Raw genomic sequence first — 20,060 nt, 5'->3', positions numbered from 1 at the left:
AGTAAAATCCAAAAATGAAAATGAGTTTTAGTCATGATTGGAGATGGGTTTTTGAGAATTTTGCCCAAATTTTAAATTTGGGTCTTAAAATGGATCAAGATTGAAGATGTTCTATGTACCACAATTATTACTTGTCTTTACTTTACAATAATGACGGCTAATCCACTGAAATAATATCTTCTCTTTTTTTTTTTTTTATCAGCAACTACAATAATGTCTCAACAGCAAGTCAGCAACCATATGGAAGCTACATTCATCATTTCTTCCTTCCATTCGCAGAATAAATATCCCCTCAAGAGAACTTTCACCGCCATCATTTCTTCTTTTTGGGTTTTCAGTTTTCTAGTGGAAAGAAGGACGGGAAGAGATGTCTAGCACTGTTGGCCAAGTCATACGTTGCAAAGGTTTGCAAAAAATACGTATCTGTGATGTTCATTATCCCATTCATCTTTCGTACAACAATAACAATAACAGAACTCTTCTACTCTCCGGACTGGGAGAAGGTGTTGTGCAGCCTCGTGCTGCCCAGCGTGCTGTGCACAGAAAAATGTCACCACCCCGGTTTCGCTCCGACGATCAAAAACGTTCACTTCGTAGAACTCGTCGAGTAGAACAATTGTACCCAAAAATCAGCTTGATCGCATATCATTAAGTGCCTTATGCAAACATTATTATCTTGAAATTATTAAGTGTTCCCAAAAAATAATGGACTTTATCTAGTGTTTCAGATCCATTTGTTTAAAGATAATAATGTTTGGATGAGGCACTTAATGATATGTGATCGAGCTAATTTTTGATACACTAGTTCTACTCGACAAGCTCTACGAAGTGAACGTTTCCGATCGTCGGAGAGAGACCGGGGTGGCGGCGTTTTGCCGTGCATAGCATGCTCCGCAGCACCTTCCCCAATTCCCTAGTCCCCAATCCATTGATCTTCCATCTTTTCGAATATTATTTTTGTGCTTCTTTTACTGGTTAATCACAGATGGGTTTGTTAATCAGGTGTTAAATGATGGTGATTTACCGGCAATGAACAATTTTATAGAAAACTCGATTAGAGTACATTGACAGGAAGAAAAAAAAGAGAGGACAGTCATGGCTATCAAAACTAGGTGGATTTTCAAACCTAGGTTATCATCTATCAACACCAAATCAGGAGAAGTTAGATTAGCACCTTGGAATATGAGTTGAACTTTTGAGAACCTAGCGCCTCCTAGTGCCTAAGTGCTCCCTTGATGCCATTGGGCCAAAGGCCTATTGGCGTTTTCTGGTTCTCTTGCATGTAGGTTTTATCGAAAATCAATTGGCTAACAATCATGCCTTATGTGTATCATCCCTTAATTTGATCCTTCACATATTATTGGTTTTTTCTTTCATCCCTTTGATTTCATTCGCTTAACTCTTATAAATCATGTTCGGGGTTTTTGTCAATCTGGGCTATTAAATGATGTAGCATTCATGTCTGAATTGAGAACATTGGGATATGATTTAGTTTAGATTCAATGGGGATCATTGAGATTTGAAGACTATTAATATGTTCTTTGAAGACTTTGTCTTTTCTGATTTCTACTTGTGCTCTTTTTTTTTCCCCCTTCGGCAATGTACTACTCCCATTTGTGCTTCTTTTCCATGTGGATTTTGTGGAAATGGATTGGCTCATAATGCCTTCTTCATTTTGGGTTCCAGCTGCTGTGGCTTGGGAAGCAGGGAAGCCACTGGTGATCGAAGAAGTGGAGGTGGCGCCACCACAGAAGATGGAGGTTCGTATGAAGATCCTCTTCACCTCTCTCTGCCACACTGATGTTTGGTTTTGGGAAGCCAAGGTAACGAAATTTTCACTTCATATTAATTTCCCGGAGTCATAATCTCTTGACTTTTTCCATGATGTTTCCTTCAATCTCCCTATATATATTTCAATGATTCATGCTCCCTTGTGACACCCAAATCTGTTTCTTTTATATGTTACAGGGTCAGAACCCTTTGTTTCCTCGAATCTTCGGACATGAAGCAGGAGGGTGAGTGGATTTTTTTTTACAAGAAAGTTCCAATCCATTAACATATCTTGAGCGATCTCCAATCCTTTTCTTATACTCCATCAAGCTTAGTTTAGAGCAATCCAATTTTGAACATTATTTTTGTACCACAAATTCTCTTTAAAAGGTTTCTAACATATTACAAGAACCTTTTTAAATAGTTTCTCATAAAACAATACTACCATTTAGATAGCTGTTGGGTCGAGACCCCGACCCCGATTCACACCTCCAAGCACAAGCACGAAAATAAACCAAGTACAAACGAGAGATATCCGAGGAAAACTCCACTATGTATAAATCACATATACAAGTATGAAAAACCTCACCGGGATAGCCACAATTCGGCTTCCCCACTCCTCTCTCTCTCTCCCTCACTCCGGTGGCTCTCCGACAGTCTCTCCGGGCATCTCCGAGGAGCCCCGCTCCCCCGAAGGGGAGCCTCTCCGCTCAACTCTCTCTCTGCCTCTCACTGTCTCCAGCACACACACACACACTGCACACACTGCACTTTTCATACAACAAGGGGGAGTGATCCCCTGTGGTCACACCCACCCACTAAGGGTGTACCCCAACAAGATTATCTATTTGAGTAAACGTAGGACAGTAGGAATTGGATTATACTCGATTTGGTGCAACTTGGTGAAAGGGCTGGAGCTCCCTGTTTCCCTTTTCCTTCAAACTTGCACATGACAGCGGATTCGAAGTGCCTGTCATGCCTTAAAGGAACGATTTCACTGATCATGATTTTTTTCCCTATAGGATTGTGGAGAGTGTTGGAGAAGGAGTGACGGAGCTGGCACCAGGAGACCATGTGCTTCCAGTATTCACTGGAGAATGCAAGGAATGTGCTCACTGTAAATCCGAAGTGAGCAACATGTGTGATCCTCTGAGGATTAACACAGATAGGGGAGTAATGATCCATGATGGGGAATCAAGATTCTCTATCAATGGCAAACCCATTTACCATTTCGTTGGGACATCCACCTTCAGTGAGTACACAGTGGTCCATGTTGGTTGTGTTGTCAAGATCAACCCGCTTGCTCCTCTCGATAAAGTCTGCGTTCTAAGCTGTGGAATCTCAACAGGTACCAGAAAATGATAGTCTAATTCGCGAAGGAAATCTGTTTGGCGATGTTTACGTTTTTCATTGTTCGAGTGGGAGTTTTGAAACTACTAGTCATTGTTATGTTGTTCACAACAATGTGAGGAAGAATTTTCCAAAATTATGAAAACCAGCCATTCTGATGTTGCCTAAAAGTGGGCTGTTTTCAAGAAACTTAAGCACAAACAGTAGCATATTCCTGTTGCCAAACAAGTTTTCTGTCTTTCCTAATAAGCGGAAAATCAAAATAACTGAAAATCTGCACAAAGTTTGGCCTGGTGCTTTTGCTGAATAATCAATTTATTTGTTGGGGTTTTGTTTGGATAGGCTTTGGTGCAACTGTGAATGTTGCAAAACCAACGAAGGGCTCAACGGTGGCAGTTTTCGGATTGGGAGCAGTAGGCCTAGCAGTGAGTTTCTCTAAGTGCCATATACTTACTTGGAGTCTGTTATCACAATCTATCAAATATGTAATTACGGTAATTTCGTTTGATTAGGCGGCAGAAGGAGCCAGAGTTTCTGGTGCTTCGAGGATTATTGGCGTGGATTTGCATCCAAACAAATTTCAGCTAGGTTGGTGATCCTTGTAACAGTTTGACTTATATTTGCTTTACTTGCAACACTTTGCTGTCATCAATCCTAGGAGTATTTCTTGATTGATGATGAGAAACAGGACTGGATAGATGCATCATACGAGAGTATAGCCCACAATCATTGTGATTTATAGACCTTTGTTTCTCATATGGCTGTTCTTTGTAGAACAGCAAAGCAGTTTGGTGTGACAGAGTTCGTGAACCCCAAAGACTATACCAAACCAGTTCAAGAGGTATTTTCCTGCATTTTTAACCATTCCCTTCCATTATTAAGTACTTTGGTCAAGTTTCTTACTGTTCTTGACTTTCTCTTCAGGTCATCGTCGAGATGACTCAGGGAGGAGTTGACAGAAGCATCGAATGTACTGGACACACTGATTGTATGATTTCAGCATTCGAATGCGTCCACGATGTAAGTTTCCCAACCTTGAATCTTACGTATCTGCACCAATGTATACAGGGAAAGGACCGGTTTGGTGTTCTTCCCCTTGTAGGAGGCTTGTAACGTTACTTTCAATGCCGAAATTGTCCCCAAATAAACCACTGCAGTTCGTCATCTCTTCACAACTGCTTCAAGTTTGTTTGTGAACTGTTAGAAGTTTGGTTTCCTGTGGATTTCACGGCTCACTCATTGAACAAATACAGCTTTGCATATTTGTGTACATGTGAACACCTATTTTCATCTTATCAATGTTAGAGTAGAGCTGATAAATTACAAACTTACTGTAACAGGGCTGGGGTGTAGCTGTTATAGTGGGAGTCCCCTCCAAAGATGCTGTATTCAAAACACACCCTATTAATTTCCTAAATGAAAGGACTCTAAAGGGCACCTTCTTCGGAAACTACAAACCCCGGTCAGACATTCCTGCAGTCGTAGAAAAATACATGAACAAGGTGAATTTCAAAATTCCCACTTCAGTTCAAGGATATCTATTATCCGTGATCTACTTCCTGAACTTCTTTTTAATATGCAGGAACTTGAACTGGAGAAGTTCATCACTCATCAAGTTCCTTTCTCGGAGATCAACAAGGCCTTTGATTACATGCTTAAAGGGGAAAGCATTCGATGCATTATCCGCATGGAGCATTAGAATGAAGGGAATCCATGGCATCTGATGCAATAGAGTTTTTTATCCTCTGTGAAATGGTAATAAAAAGACTATTGTCCGGGTTCTTACAGGCGTTGTAGGTTTAAATTTACTCTTTGTAAGTCTATATTCGGGTTTTTATCTATCTTCTGGTTGTTCATATGCTTCCTTTACTTCCACTGTTTGTCCAAAACAAAGTCTATGTTTGGGTTTTTATCTATCTTCTGGTTGTTCATATGCTTCCTTTACTTCCACTGTTTGTCCAAAATTTGGTTAATAGAAGAGAATGCTATGAAATATCTGTTTAACGGTCTGGCCTCGGATTCTCTACATGCACAAATTTAAAAGGACGACCCAACAGAAAAGCTTTCCATCGGCATCCCTGGTGACACTTCGAATCACAAAAAGGGGATTAATTTTAACTGGGGATAAGGTTGGCATACATCTTTTCCTATTTGCGTAACATTCAACTATCCAACAACGCCAAACTCCGCAGAGAAGATAAGAGAGCATGAAAAATTCACTAGTCGCTACGACCAGGGGTCGTTTGCAATCAATTTTCGTTGTAACTCTGCTCTAATGAAGCGACAACCATAGAATCTCAAGACTTGATCCGACAAATGAGCGCGCAATGGAACATCGGAATTGAGAAAATTGGGTTAAAAAAGAATCCTCCTCCCCCCAACCTCCATTGAGAGTGCCCAAAACGTTTAAAGTTGTGCACGTTTCGAATTACCATTCAAAACTTTGTGTCAAAGGGAACCAAAAATTGATTCTTCTTTTTTTTTAAATCTAACCACACCGTCCTTTATACCAAAAATTGAATCCAAACCGTTGATAGTATCAATTTTGACGAGTACTACATCTATGTCAAAATTCAAGTCAATCAAAAATGAAAAGCTAATGGTCGAATCGATTTTGTTATGAAATTAAAATTTCAAATTTGAATTTAATAAAAATTAGATCACTGGGTTATTGATGCCTGATCGAGAGAATTTTTTACAAAGATACTCTATTCTTTATTTAATACATTATGAACGACTCATATTACATTCTAGAGGCGTGTGAGATACACCTCCGTTAATATGGATGGAAAACATGACGGGAGGGGGTCTGTCCGCACATTTCAAAATCACAGGTAGGTTATGTGGTCAGTTTTGAACCATGAGGAGAGTATCCGCACATAGCAATAACCACATGGGGTGAAAGTGGACTTTGCCCAAAATACTATCTGCAATTGAGAGAAACATCCTAACTTAGTCTCTTACGCCTTTGTTACCGATCGCGGTTGAGCAAGTTTGACCACATTTCTATTATTACTGCACTAGCGTTAGACCCCGTTCAATGCACGGGTCAATAGAAGAAAGTTTACATCAATATTCTTTCATGTTGTATTGGGCACCGAGCGGGCATAATGCTAGTAAGGGAAAATTTTAAATGCATGTAAAGCAATGTCGAGAAATTAAGGCGGAAATATTTGAAATTGAGTACTACACATGCATATGCAGATTTTCACGCACACACAAATTAGCAACAAAGTTAAATAAGAAAAATGGGACGTAAAAATTTAGAGAAACTTAAAGATTTCACTGGTATATATAACAATACCACATTACAAACTGAACACCAAACACCATGGAACCAAAAATGAAAATAAACGCCTAAGTAAGTTGCAGTTAAACAAATTTCCCTTTGAAAGAGGAAGTGGGGGACTGGGGAGAGCAATTGGTTCCCACTCCCATGTTGCCCTTTCCTCTAGCAATTTCAAAGAATTACAAAAAAGAAAAGAAAAAGGGAGGCTTAATTATCTATCCTCAAATCTCATCCAACTTAAATATCAGAAATCCTATTGGTACCGACGGTACCGTAGGGAAAATGCACCGACGGCCACCGGACGGCCGATCCGAGCCGTCCAAAAATTTTACGAAAAAGGGGTGCTCGGATCAAGTACCCTACACACCTCGGATGCCATTGATTCTTGCGCGAGCCCACTCGGTTTTATTTTTTAAAATTTTTGGACGGCTCGGATCGGACGTCCGGTGGCCGTCGGTGCATTTTCCCTACGGTACCGTCGGTACCAATAGCAGTACTCCTTAAATATTCATCCTCCATTTTTTGAACAGTTATGATTTCATCACTGTTTTTTTTATACCAAAAGTGCCCCTAATATATATATATATATATACACACACCAGAAAATGAGACCAAAACATAATCTTTCCCATCCCGTCCCACGATTTCCGTTCAATCCCTAAAATTATGGATCCCAAAAATTCTAGTGGGATTATATATAAGTAAGCCTCTCTCTCTCTCTCTCTCTGTCTCTCTCTCTCTCTCTCTCTTCTCTCTCTTTTTCTCTCTCTCTCTCTCTCTCTCTCTCTCTCTCTCCAAAGTCCTCCATTCGTCCTCCATAAAAAGCCGCCGCCATTCACACGTCCTCCGGTGGGCGGCGATCCACTCGTCGTCCGACGTCTTCCGCTCTATCACCGCCATTTCCCTCCTCCCTCTCGCCGATCAATCATCCTCCGTCGTCATCAATGAAGCCAACAGAAATCTCCCTTCGGTACCGTTGCTGTCGACCGATTCCCTCCTCCCTTTCGCCAATCAATCATCTTCTATCATCGATGAAGTTTAACGGAGAAGTGAGCGTTATCGTTGTCGCCGGAGTAAATCTTCAAGGTGTAGTGATTTGAAGTTTTTTTTTTTGTTTATATGGTTTGGGTATTCATGGTTTATTAACCATGAATCGGCGATTGAATATTCATGTTTTTTTTTTTCTTGTCTTGTTCGTTGATTTTTTTTATTTATGGCTTGTTTGGGTATTCTTACCATGATTATTAATGAAGGTTTCCATGACGATACACAGATTGAATGGTTTTTTGTTTATTTGAACCATTTACCATGAAATATTTGTTCTAATCATGGGATATTAATCGTGTCCACGTAGTAATCGTCATGGTAATTTAACCATGTAACGGTTTGAATATGTCATGTTATATATTTTTTTACGGTAATTTAGCCATGTTCCATGTAATAAGATCAATGAAAAATATGACTTTCTGTTATCTGCTTGGCCAACTCGAAAAATGAAGAAAAAATGTAAAGATGTGGTCAAATTATCATGTTATATTCCTAAAAATAAGTAATCAATCATATTGAAATTTACCAAATCCCATTGAATTAGGAAAATAATCCAATCCAATCCCACTAAATTGGGAAAATAATCAAATCCAATCCCACTAAATTAGGAAAGCAATATAACATTGAATTAGAAAAATAATCCAATCCAATCCCACTAAATTGGGAAAACAATCAAATCCAATCCTACTAAATTAGGAAAGCAATATAACATAATATATGTATATCATAGTGAAAAGGGTAAGAAAGGTAATTCACACACTAAAAGGATGAAAACATAAGTATGAAAAAAGGGCGAGATGAATTCTTACATGACGTGAATAAAGAGGATGAATATTTAAATATTTCAAAAAAAATTCAAAAATCTAAAAAATTAGGAATGAGGGTTTAGAGGCTTTTGAAGGAAAAATACATTTTTATAGAATATGTTTAGCGTTTGTACCCGCTCAATGCAAGGGATAAAAAATAACATTGGTTTTTTCGATCCCGTGTATCAAACGGGCACAACGCTAGTGATAAAAAATATAGTTTAATATTTTTTCAGTCCCGTGTTCGATTCACGCTAGCATTTGTCTCATTCTAGGCACTGAAAGACATGTGTGATGAAAAATGAATTTGCAGTACCACGTGATGGTACCCTACAAGGGCATAGAATAATTTTTCCAAAGTCTCTCCCTCTTTACACACACACCCCACCCACCCACCCCCCCCCCCCCCCCCCCCCCCCCCCCCCCCCCCCCCTCTCTCTCTCTTAAAAAAAAAAAAAAAACTCAAAATTCTAGAAATTTAGGATTGAGGGTTGAGAGGCTTTTGACTTCAATTACATTTGTATAGTATGTTGATAGAAGATAGATAGATATCAATGGGACTCCCATGTACTTGAGCGAAAACCACTGAATTTACGCAAAACCATGACAAAAACACATATATCCAATACGTTGGTAGTTCCATTGCAGAGATACAATTCTAGAAATGAGACCACATTTGAGGGAAAAGATAATTCTGAAAACTAAGAGGAATTGTCCAAATCTTAGTCCTACATGCATGGCCCACTAAACATGTCTGTTTTGTAATTGTTGCAAGCTTGTTCGTTTGAGGGACTCAAAACTACTGCGCACAGTCTCAATAAATTTTCTCTAATTATCTCTTTTCACTTAATACTTTTAAAAATTTCAATCAAAATCCAAATCGAACAGACTTTGAGTGTCCAATTGTTGCACAAGGTTGGGCTTTACTGGCCCCATCTCCGACGATCCATGGGCACTTGGATTTTAGGAAAAGAAAGAAAATGATTGGACAATTAGAAAAGATTCCCTCCCTTATTTCTAGAGGCGACTATTCGCAGCCCTGTATTTTCTCCCTTAATCCATTAAAAATTTTCAATTATACTCGACAGTTAGTTACCGAAATTGAGACACATTTTCAGTATACAATTACCGAAATATAATATTTTTTCAATAGCTATTTACCGAAAATGTATGTTCGGCAGTTGTTCACCGAAAGTTTAACATATTTTCGACATGTAGTTTACCGAAATATAATCTTATTTTCAACAACTATTTACCGAAATGTTATGTATGATTTTCAACAACTATTTATCGAAATGTAGTAAGCTAAGGGAGAAAATACGGGGCTGTAAATAGTCGCCCCCTTATTTCTACTGTCCTAAAGTCGGTAAATTACAAAGATCTCTCCTTCCTAACAAATACACTGACCTCCTTTTTAGTTTCAGAAAACACTTTAACCTCCCTTACTTTTGACTTTTTGAAACTCTTATGAGAAACTCAACAATACCAAGTCCCAAAACACTGAATGAGGCTTTAATGGCATGTTTTTGGTCATCACTTACCATATTAGCAATTGGCTCAACTTTAATTTACCAAGGAACATAACCCTAAGGAGTTTGACAGAGGAGACATGAGGAAGCAACAAGTGTTTGTCATCCAAGAGGTCAAATCTTCGAGTTCCACAGAGGCTGAACATTCCAAACAACCTTGGGGCCACTGAAGTGTTTGTCTGGTTGTTAACTTCAGGATTTGCTCGGTCGTCACCTTCAAGGCCCCTAGAATTAGTTAGGGCACGCAAGCTGGGCATGGTCCAAATATCTGGAAAAAAAAAAACTTATCAAAGGATCATGATGCGTGGCTACGAGCCGTGAGTTACGCAGTCTTGTCGGATCACTTAAACCATTCGTACAACATTTATGCACATGAATTTACCTTTCTACTCTAAATTTGATTTATTCATCAGAGCATCATACTTCAAAGAAAAAGAGAAAGCATCACTAGCTGCATCAGTGCTATGAAAGAAAGAAATTTGTGTTTACGAGTTTGATTTGATTTGAACACTTCAATTTGGTAATGTGGGTGTAGCTTTCGTATATGTGTCACCTTCCAAATTCTACAGAACACATGCATTCACAATCCTAATATCGCAATCTCATTACATTCTAGTGATTTTTTTTTTTTTTTATGATACCTCAGGAATCAAGTGTCAGCTTATGCGCATCTCGACTAATTCAGGGGGGCAATATAACAGCCCACTTGCGGGGGTTCCAATCAAATCCAGAAGAAAGCTCTATATGAATTGGCTGCGAAGGGGTTGATTTCGAACCTAAATCCTAGGAGAGAGCAAACCCTTAAGTCTCAAGCCTAAAATAACAATTTTGACATGTCTTGACATTGTAGAATCTGATTATAAAATTGAGAAGCGACAAATTATGGCACCACCCAATATTTCTTTTGCCACACTAAATGCATGGTTTTTGGTCGCATGCAGTGAGAGTGTATGGGCCATACACTCTCACTGCAAGCAACCAAAAACCATGCAGTATGGCATTATTCTAGTCTAGAAACGTATAAATTTCCGTAAATACTTGAAATAATTAAGTGGCTTATTTTGCGAAACAAATTCATGTAGTGAAAGGCAACAATAGGAACCTAAATACGAGCTGAATGATATATATACACACACAAGACGGTTCAGGGGACACCCAAAAAAAACACCCAAAATCTTAATCTCATAGTTCCAGATCAAATTTTTATGATCCGAACCGTTCAACCGTATCCAAATCACATTTCATAAAAGCCAAAAAATGGCAAAATACAGCGAATCCATCCGAATACAGAGAAAGGGCAAATGGGCAACAAGCCATCACAGAAGAAAAGCTATGAAATAGGTGACAGAGGGACACCGGCAAAACCGACGTAAACTAGAGGACAGGCCTTAGCACGTCTCACCGCCTCAAAGGATCGGGTCACAAGGGGCCCTCAACGTATCCCCCGGCCGCCCCGGCCTAAGGCACGCACCCAATCAAAGATCGACAAACTAAACCAAACCGATGGAAACAGGAATAAACAGCAAACAAAGAAATAAACATAGCTGAATGATGATCTATGTTGAATCTGAAGCCATGGTATACATTGCAACACATGGAGCAATAGGAAAGAATTTGCCAAATTCAATGAAGCTAGCAGAGGGATGAGGTTGAAGATGGAGATTCAAGGTCTCAGACGTGGGGGTTTTAATCCCATCAGCGGTCTCGGGTTCGAAGTTTTTCAAGTGCCATACACTCCGTTGGGGTTGAGGCCAGTGCAACCGGCGCATTTGTTGTAGTTTTAATTGGGCCTCCACTAGTCTAGGATGGAACTAGGAGGAGTTTAGCGGCGGCGGCTGCCACGAAAAGAATTTTAGAAAATACGATTATTATATAGAAAAAGTATTATCTCTAATTTATATAGTCTCGCCACCGTTAGGTTTTTTTCCTTATTTGTTGTTAAATACTAGTCCTAAATTCTCTAATTTTTTTTTTAGAAAGAAAATCCAGAAAAGTATTTCAAAACTAAATTCAATAGGCTAAAGTGAAATAATATAAAAGATGAGATATAATTAAGGGAAAAAAAAACTCCACGCTTTTACCCTAAAATAACTCAACCTAAAAAATTAAACAAGTTAACCTAAATGTATACTTGGCGGTAGTGTTGTAGCGGATTTATTTTTTATTTTTGATTCTCAGTTCCAAATTTCCGATGGCAGCACTGTTTGGATTTCTCGTTCAGAGCAATGGTGGACTTCCGAAACTTTAAAAAACCATTTATTGTTTGACGTTTTGTGTGAATTTCTCAAACTTTATTGGGAAAAGAAATTAGTCTTCTTCAATTTTTCCATATTCAATTGATGTTAGAGAAATTATTGAATGTTTTGAATCTCTTGTTGAGCTTGTCTTAGCAATAGATGGTATTTACACTATATTGAAAAAGTATAATATCATGTACTATATTTTTTTTTCGTACTCCATGTGCAAATAACAAACACCATTTACTATATATAGTTTTTGTTATGTTATTTTAATTTTTTCTAGAATCGATAACTATTGATATTGTAATGCATTTTTTTATATTTTTTTTAGCATACGTTTCACCACTGTTAAGATAAAATCATGGTTCCGCCACTGCCGCTAATGGATAATAAGATTGTCCTCCAAGATTAGCCGAGATTAAAGTAAGCTGGCTCGAACACTCGAATTATGTAGAAAAAAAAATAGGGCATTCAAAGCCACATGATCAATAGCGTTTCAACACCAAGATTCTAGCACTTCGTTTATCCAAGCACATTTCCTCTTTATTTCGTCTTTCATTTCACTCGATCCGTTTCAAGTCATAGATTAGCCTAGCCTAGTTTATTTCCATTTTTTCTCAACGGTTGGGAATTTGAAATCCTCTTCGTGGAGCCAAATTGTGCCTTAACCCTTGAGCCAAGCATTTTCTTTTAGGCTATGTTTGGTTTGATCGATGGAATGGGAAGTGGGATATTATTCCTATGGAAATGTCTACTCCGATGGTTGGTTCACTAAAGGATCGTTTGATTAGCGAGAAAATTATAATGAAAAGTGAAAATGAGAGAAAGTGAAGTAAAGAAAAAGAAATAAAAATTCTCGCATTCGTTAATTTAAGCTTCGTAAGGTCGAATCTCAAAAGGCCAAATGTTTCAATTCCCGGGTTACTGGAGGTCTATCATGCCGTTAGCTTCTGGGTTCTGGAATTAATTGAGGTACGTGCAAGCTGGACTAGACACACCACCACCAACAACAACAAAACCCATGTAGTCCATAATCATAGGTTTGTCATGCCGTTAACCTCTGGGTTCTGGAATTAATCGAGATACGTGCAAGCTGGACTAGACACACCACCAACAACAGCAACAGAACCCATGTAGTCCTTAATCATTGGGGGTATGGGCGGGGGAGGATTGAAAATAGATCTAACCTTTAGCAATATGTACAAAGTGGCTGTTCTCAAAATACCACTGAAACAGTGGCCTCCTATACGTGTTTTGTTGCGGCATCATGCCCCCAAATCAAAGCCGAATGGCATCAGAGAGGACAGACCTAAACACCCAATTTAATTTTTGTGCACATTATCATGCTTCCTTCTAGACACACCATTAATTACAAAAAAGAAAAAAAAAAAAAAAGGCAATTCAACCTTAATATTCTTCTCTAGCTTTCTCAAAGATCCTACGTACGGAAAATGAAAAGCACTAAAAAGAACAAGTGATTGAATTCTTAAATTAAATTAAATTAATGAAATGAAATGAAATCCCACAAACACTGACCAAGAAGGCTCTGGGAGTTTCTTAATTCCTCACTTAACGTTGCTTTCCAAAGAGGTGGTGGAGGGTTGGGCGAGGAGTCTATTAATCGTTTTCCATAAGTATACTAGATGACCAAACTAAATTCTCTTTCCTTTTCATCAATTCTAAATAAAGATCGCATCGTTCTATCTTCAAACCGCCATGTCTATCGAAAAGGCAATCTTCAATTGCCCAATGGGACCAATTTTGACGACCCATTTTATTATACTCCACTTTTTATAGAAAACAAACAACCTAAGGTCGGTTCTTGGCCTAAACGCGATTACGAGCATCTCCAACACTTGACTTCAAATTGGAGATGTCAAATTTTTTTTGAAAGCTTACGTGGTATTTTAGCATCTCAAATTTGACATTAAAATCTCCTTTCCAACTCTTATGCCAAATTCTATTTATTTATAATAATAAAAGAAGCTCAAACAAGTAGTACGGAAAGGTTTTAAACTTTCTAACAATAGTTTTTTACCTTCAACGGTTACTTTTTGAATTTGGTATGGGAGAGGGTAGCTGCCAAAATTGGCATGCAGGAGGTTCATGCCAATGCCACATCAGCTTTGACATGAATGAAGATAGATGGGTCGGAAGGTGAGTTGATGCCAAAAGTAACCATTGCACCGTCCACGTCATGTTTGACATCTCCCATTGAAGATGCTCTCTTTTGGCCTGAACGCGATTAAGAGCTCTTTTGGGTACGGTTTTGTTTTGGTTTGCCTATGCAATTGGGTTGACCCGGTGATACGGTTTCTGATTGAATCTCATCGCTGGGGCCCATCACATGTAACTGGATACTAGTGCTGTATTGAGGGCAGCAACGGGTTCAGGTGGGTCCGGAGATATTATAGGGCGCTCCCTGTAGCGCACCCTATAAGGCAGTTTCAGACTGTCCATTTAGCCAATCAATGGTTGAGATTCGTCAAAGCATTCTTATCGGTTAAACTCTTCCCCTACTGGTCAAAATTAACAAAGATATTTGAACTATTGATTGTTGAGATGGACGGTCTGAATTTATCCTACAGGATGCATTACAGGAAGCACCCTGCAAGATTCTCAGTTCCGGTTCGGGTGGGAAGGGGCCACCGACAAAGGTTAAAGCTTCGTAAGAAAATTTATCCATTAAAAAAAAATCAGATATCAATATTCGAATGGCGGATCAAATTTAAAAACAAATAGTATAATTTTGAGAATATATTGTCAATTTTCTAATATTCACTCCGTCTTCTAGTTTTTAATTTATACTTTTTCAATTTTTTTTCACAAATTTAAGATATCAATTTCTTCTTTATAGTGACCAAAATTTAAAAAATATGCACAACAAAACATTACTTTTTCCCAAAACTTTTAAGATATCTTACTAGCTTCTTTATGGGGACGAAATTAAAAAAATATGCACAACAAAACAACTACTACTTTTTACCCAAAATTTTTAGTCAAAAAATACTAACACGACTTTATGTGGTGGATTACACTTATGGAAGGGAAGTAATTAATCAATAATAATACTTAGTATTATTATTATTGATATCCAGTAACAAGTTTGTGTGGATTTAAATTAGGGCCTTCGCTAGTGAATGGTGAAATTAGTGATAACCCGAATATCAATCGAGCTGTGCGTACGTAATCAAGCTAGTCCGAAAATCTTGATCATTTCAATCAAGCGCATAATCCAAGCATGGTGGTCTATTCAAAACAATTACAATATCTTATGAAAGAATAACTTCTATTTGCATCACACAGCTGGTACAAATTTTACAATATTCACTCATGAAACGATTTACTCTGTACTGGAGTTACCTGTGTGGAGAGGCGTAGCAAAAGCTTAAGCAAGTTACCTGTGTAATCTCACGCACTAATCTTATCATTCCCCTTTGGGATATTGTCTAAAATTCAGCCACAAGAGAGAGAGAGAGAGAGAATCTTATCATTCCCCTGTGGGATACTCCGTATTGTCTAAAATTCAGCCACAGAGAGAGATATTTATTTCTGGACACTTCAATAATAAGTGAACGGTCTTGCTATTATCAGCCCATTTGACTAACGATAAGCACGTTAAATAGCAAGAAAAATATGTATTTTTATTTATTTTTTACACCCTTTAATATACATTCACATACCTACTATTGTCAGCCCATTAGGCTGATTTTAAAATTTTCCATAAGCGAATTCCTTGGTCGGTCACCAAGTTGGCACTCCAATCCGGATCATTAATGAAGAAATTTCCAATTGTGTAAATCTCGATTACATAATTAAAGAGAAGAAGGTAGCTTCCTAAAAGCCAATTGGGGGTTCAATTGGCAACTCAGGTCCATTTCAACCATATATAGTAAGTAGCTTGATAGCTTCCAACTTATTTCCACCGGTCAAATAATCGGCCGTTTGCAATTTGCTGAATCCTTGCATAGATATAGAGATAATTGAGTATAAACTTATCTACCTATTTGGTATTGACTTTAATTTAGGGACACGATTTTTTTTTCGAGAGAGCGCAATTTGGAACGGTGAACCTACCACGGTGTTAATATGATGAGAAATTCGTCATTTTGTGTAACCCTCCCGGCCAACAAATTTGGCATGTAAAAAATTTGCAATTTCCTTCCTTGAGTGAGGGAGTCGATGATTTCGCATGAAATGAAAAAAATCATTATCCAATTTCCTTCCTTGAGTGAGGTGAGCTGTGTGAGACCTGCGTTCAATAAATATATATAATGTGTTGCAGTACAATACTATCAATAATGCTTTGGAGACCATGTTTGAGTACCACATTTTAGGTACTGTGTGATATGTCACCATTATATTGATAAAATGTGTCCTATTTGTCATGTAATGGAGCACATTCTATCAATATAATGGTAACACCTCACATGATACCAAAAATGTGGCACTGAGATATGGTCACCATAGCATTGCGGGCGCATAGAAGTTTTTTAGCAGATAATAAGTCAAGTTTTGTGGAATCCGCAACATTAAAGTTAAGATTCAATATCAAATTCTGTATAATCGGACTCACGAAATTTAAATATGTTGGCCCCCAAAAAAAATTGCATGAAAATGACAGAAATGTTAACGAAGAAAATTGAAAATACTTTCTTTCTTTTTTTAATCCGCGGAATTGAAAATACTGAAATCTGAATACCTGGTTGTGGGACCCTGTTTGTACCACAATTAAGATTTCCATTTTACCCGTCGATTTGACGGCACGTGGCAAGGGCAAATATGGGCAAGTAAGAGGATAGAATGGGCTTACCCAAATAATGTAGAATCGATGGTGAAACTATGAAAAGTCTTGTCCGTCGATTGGCCTACACGTGGCGTATTCTTATGACCTTTTTGTCCGTCGATAAGGTGACAGGTGTCAAGTAGAACTGGATCCCATGATTTCACGATTGAAGAGGATGATAACCGCAATTAACGAGACAATTTTCCCAGCGTGGGCATGATCGGCAGTTGAAGGAAGTTCTTAAGCAGAAATCAAGGGAGTCTTTCAACTGCCACTTTGGAGGGAAGATTTGAATTCAGAGGTAGAGAGACCTATTTAAAGACGAGTTAGTAGCAGTTTCAGGGACACACAAACAACGCCAATCAGGCCTTTATCTTTTCTTTTCTAGGAGTAGAATTAACTTGTAATTGTTCACTCAATCATCTCGATTGTTTGTTCTTCTACTTTGAGGGTTAATAAAGTCCATTTTGTTAATCTTCTTCCATACTTCATCCACTTCATTGTTTGTTTCCAAAGAAGTCCTGAAATACGGCAAGGAACCAAACTCCACTTTTTCACATCCACATTCCAGCAAGCTTACAATACAGTATCCCGTCGATTCTCCGTCGATTGGAAAGAAAACAAGAATTTTGGCGCTAGAAGGAGGGCTCATTACTAATTTGGAAGTGAGTAATGGCACCAAAGACTAGGAATCAATTGCCAACAGATGGCAACAATGACAATAATTCTGCCAACACTAATGGTGGAAGTGATGCAAATGGAGTCAATACTGGGAACCCAGACCAGAGAAGTCCAGAAGTAGGCCAACCAATTGGTCTAGAAAGTGAGTCACGTGACTTGGTCCAAAAATTTGCAAGAGTTTTAAATGATCCAGAAAGTGAAGTAGCCAAAACTTTGATGGCTATGTTTAAGGCAGCAGTGGTACAAAATCAACCAACGGTGGAAGTCCTAGTTAACGTACACGTTAACCACAGCTTTTTATAGCCCTGTTCTTGAAGATTTCCCAAATTGGCTCCCATTTAAGGACTGCCACTACTCAGCATCACAAATGATAGAACCTATCCTCAAATTTCTAGTTCCAGCTCAAGTGGTCAATGAATTTTGGGCTAGCATTTTGATATCAAGATTCCTGTCGATAGGATTCTCCCCATCGACCACACGCTTTTCCAATTGCAGTTTCGAAGTCTACATGCCAAATCAGTGTGCTAGACAATTTGGTTTGTCACAAGGGATCCCTGTCCCTCACACTCATCCGAGGATCAAGGATTTGGCCAAAACAAGACCAGTTGTGACCCAAACTTCCCTAATTACGGAACTAATTGGACAATTTCAAGGTATTAAGGCCAGTTTTCAACTAGCGAGTTTTGTGGCCGAACCCTCGCTCACCTCAGAATTCAGACTGTTTTGGGACTGCATTAAGCCCACCATTTTCAACAAAGAACTGAGCAACTGTCTCTTGAGACTTGATCCTGAAGAATCCTCACCAGGTATATTTTCTTTATGAAATTATCTTTCTTTATTTTATAGTCATGGGATTTCACTTATTAACTATTAACTATCTCTTATGATTTCAGTACCTACAAGGGCTCCTGTCCCAAAACCAAGAGGCCCAAGAGCTCAAGATAAAGGGAAGCAACCCGAGGTTTCACTTCCCTCCAAGAAAAGAAATAGGACTCTTCAAGCCCAAGGTACCATGCGAGATCCTCCACTCATGGCGGATGCCATGAAAGGTCTCCACTTACCTGATCGACAGACCAGTTTACCAGAAATAGCTGAAGATTCAGAAACATTGGTGACATTTAAAAGAGTAAGAGTCTCATATTTCTGCTAATGTGGACCTTCAATATCATGCACCAATCCACTATTGATTCATTTCTTTTCTTCCATATCTAGAAAACAAGGAGGAGACTGCAACTGGCACCTCACTCAGATGATGAAGGCAATAAGGATGAAGGTTTGAGTTTAAATCTATTAACCTCTGTCATTTCCTTTTCTGACAATCAAAAACATATTTTTTTTTTATTTTTAATGCCCCCTTTCCTTCATTATGTCCAGTACCAATTTCAGACGAAGGTGTCAAAATTTCTGACATGGGTCACGAATCAACCTTCTCAAAGGCTCAAACATTTGATCCAATTACTGAACTCATCTTAAGTTCAGTGCCTACTTCTCCTATAACCCTGGGAGTTGATCCCCTTGTAGAACCAGAGACTACTGGGTTTGAGCAACCAGAGATTCATTCTCCTGCCCTAGGAGACATGGCATCAGAGCCTGTGGAACCATTGGTTGAGGCTATGCAACCAGAGATTCATTCTCCTGCTCAAGGCGAAATGGCATCAGAGCCTATAGAACCATTAGTTGAGGCTACTGAATTCTTAGAGCTACAGCAGGTTGAAAGGGAAATCCATGCCCCAGAAATGATCATTAACCCCACCATTCCAATGGTTTTTCCTTCATCTATTCATAGGGCTGATACTGAATTGCCAACCAATTCACCAAATTCAGAGGTAGAGAGGCCTATTTAAAGACGAGTTAGTAGCAGTTTCAGGGACACACAAACAACGCCAATCAGGCCTTTATCTTTTCTTTTCTAGGAGTAGAATTAACTTGTAATTGTTCACTCAATCATCTCGATTGTTTGTTCTTCTACTTTGAGGGTTAATAAAGTCCATTTTGTTAATCTTCTTCCATACTTCATCCACTTCATTGTTTGTTTCCAAAGAAGTCCTGAAATACGGCAAGGAACCAAACTCCACTTTTCACATCCACATTTCAGCAAGCTTACAATACAGTATCCCGTCGATTCTCCGTCGATTGGAAAGAAAACAAGAATTTTGATAACAGACCCAATGTTAAAATACATATGGACCATGAAGGAAATAACATATACTTATGTACAAGTATTAGAAGCGGGAGACATTAGTCACTGAGAAAATTAAACAACTTAAAATATTTTTTCAAGTTTATGAGTCAAAAAGTGGAGAGATTTTTCAGTGCCGAGTGGGTATATCCCACATGGTATCCATTCGGCGCATCCGAGCCATCCGATACACTTTTGGACGACTCGGATTAAAACTCTCTCTCTCCTCTCATCCCAACATTTTCTCTATCTTTTTCTCCCTCCAAATCTGAACCGTTCAAAAATGAAATGGGCGGCTTGGATGCGCGAGCAGGCACCACATGGTACCCGCTCGGCATTGAAATTTTTTCCCAATAAGAGTATGACAAATACTCCATGCTGCC

The 20,060-nt window shown here is 38.6% G+C and overlaps 1 protein-coding gene and 1 non-coding gene across 3 annotated transcripts; one reads left to right on the top strand and one right to left on the bottom strand.

Moving 5' to 3' along the window:
* Positions 1-207: 207 nt before the first annotated feature.
* On the top strand, positions 208-5,051 carry LOC131306602 (alcohol dehydrogenase 3-like). 2 transcript variants are annotated; one of them, XM_058332943.1, is made up of 10 exons: positions 208-404; positions 1,687-1,823; positions 1,969-2,015; positions 2,793-3,118; positions 3,463-3,545; positions 3,633-3,708; positions 3,900-3,961; positions 4,045-4,140; positions 4,461-4,622; positions 4,703-5,051. In XM_058332943.1, the coding sequence occupies exons 1-10, from the start codon at positions 368-370 to the stop codon at positions 4,817-4,819; spliced, it is 1,143 nt and encodes a 380-aa protein (XP_058188926.1). In that variant the 5' UTR covers positions 208-367; the 3' UTR covers positions 4,820-5,051. The 2 variants fall into 2 exon arrangements, with proteins under 2 accessions (XP_058188926.1, XP_058188927.1); XM_058332944.1 differs by lacking the exon at positions 208-404 and adding an exon at positions 1,134-1,282.
* Positions 5,052-13,281: 8,230 nt separating this feature from the next.
* LOC131309072 (small nucleolar RNA snoR100) lies at positions 13,282-13,389 on the bottom strand. The gene has a single exon (XR_009194746.1). It is a non-coding gene; the product is annotated as a small nucleolar RNA snoR100 (small nucleolar RNA).
* Positions 13,390-20,060: the final 6,671 nt, after the last annotated feature.

This window comes from Rhododendron vialii, chromosome 11a, assembly GCF_030253575.1.
Source record: "Rhododendron vialii isolate Sample 1 chromosome 11a, ASM3025357v1".
Taxonomy (NCBI): domain Eukaryota; kingdom Viridiplantae; phylum Streptophyta; class Magnoliopsida; order Ericales; family Ericaceae; genus Rhododendron; species Rhododendron vialii.
Note: the sequence above shows the minus strand (reverse complement) of the source record. Positions and strands in the feature narration are given on the sequence as shown.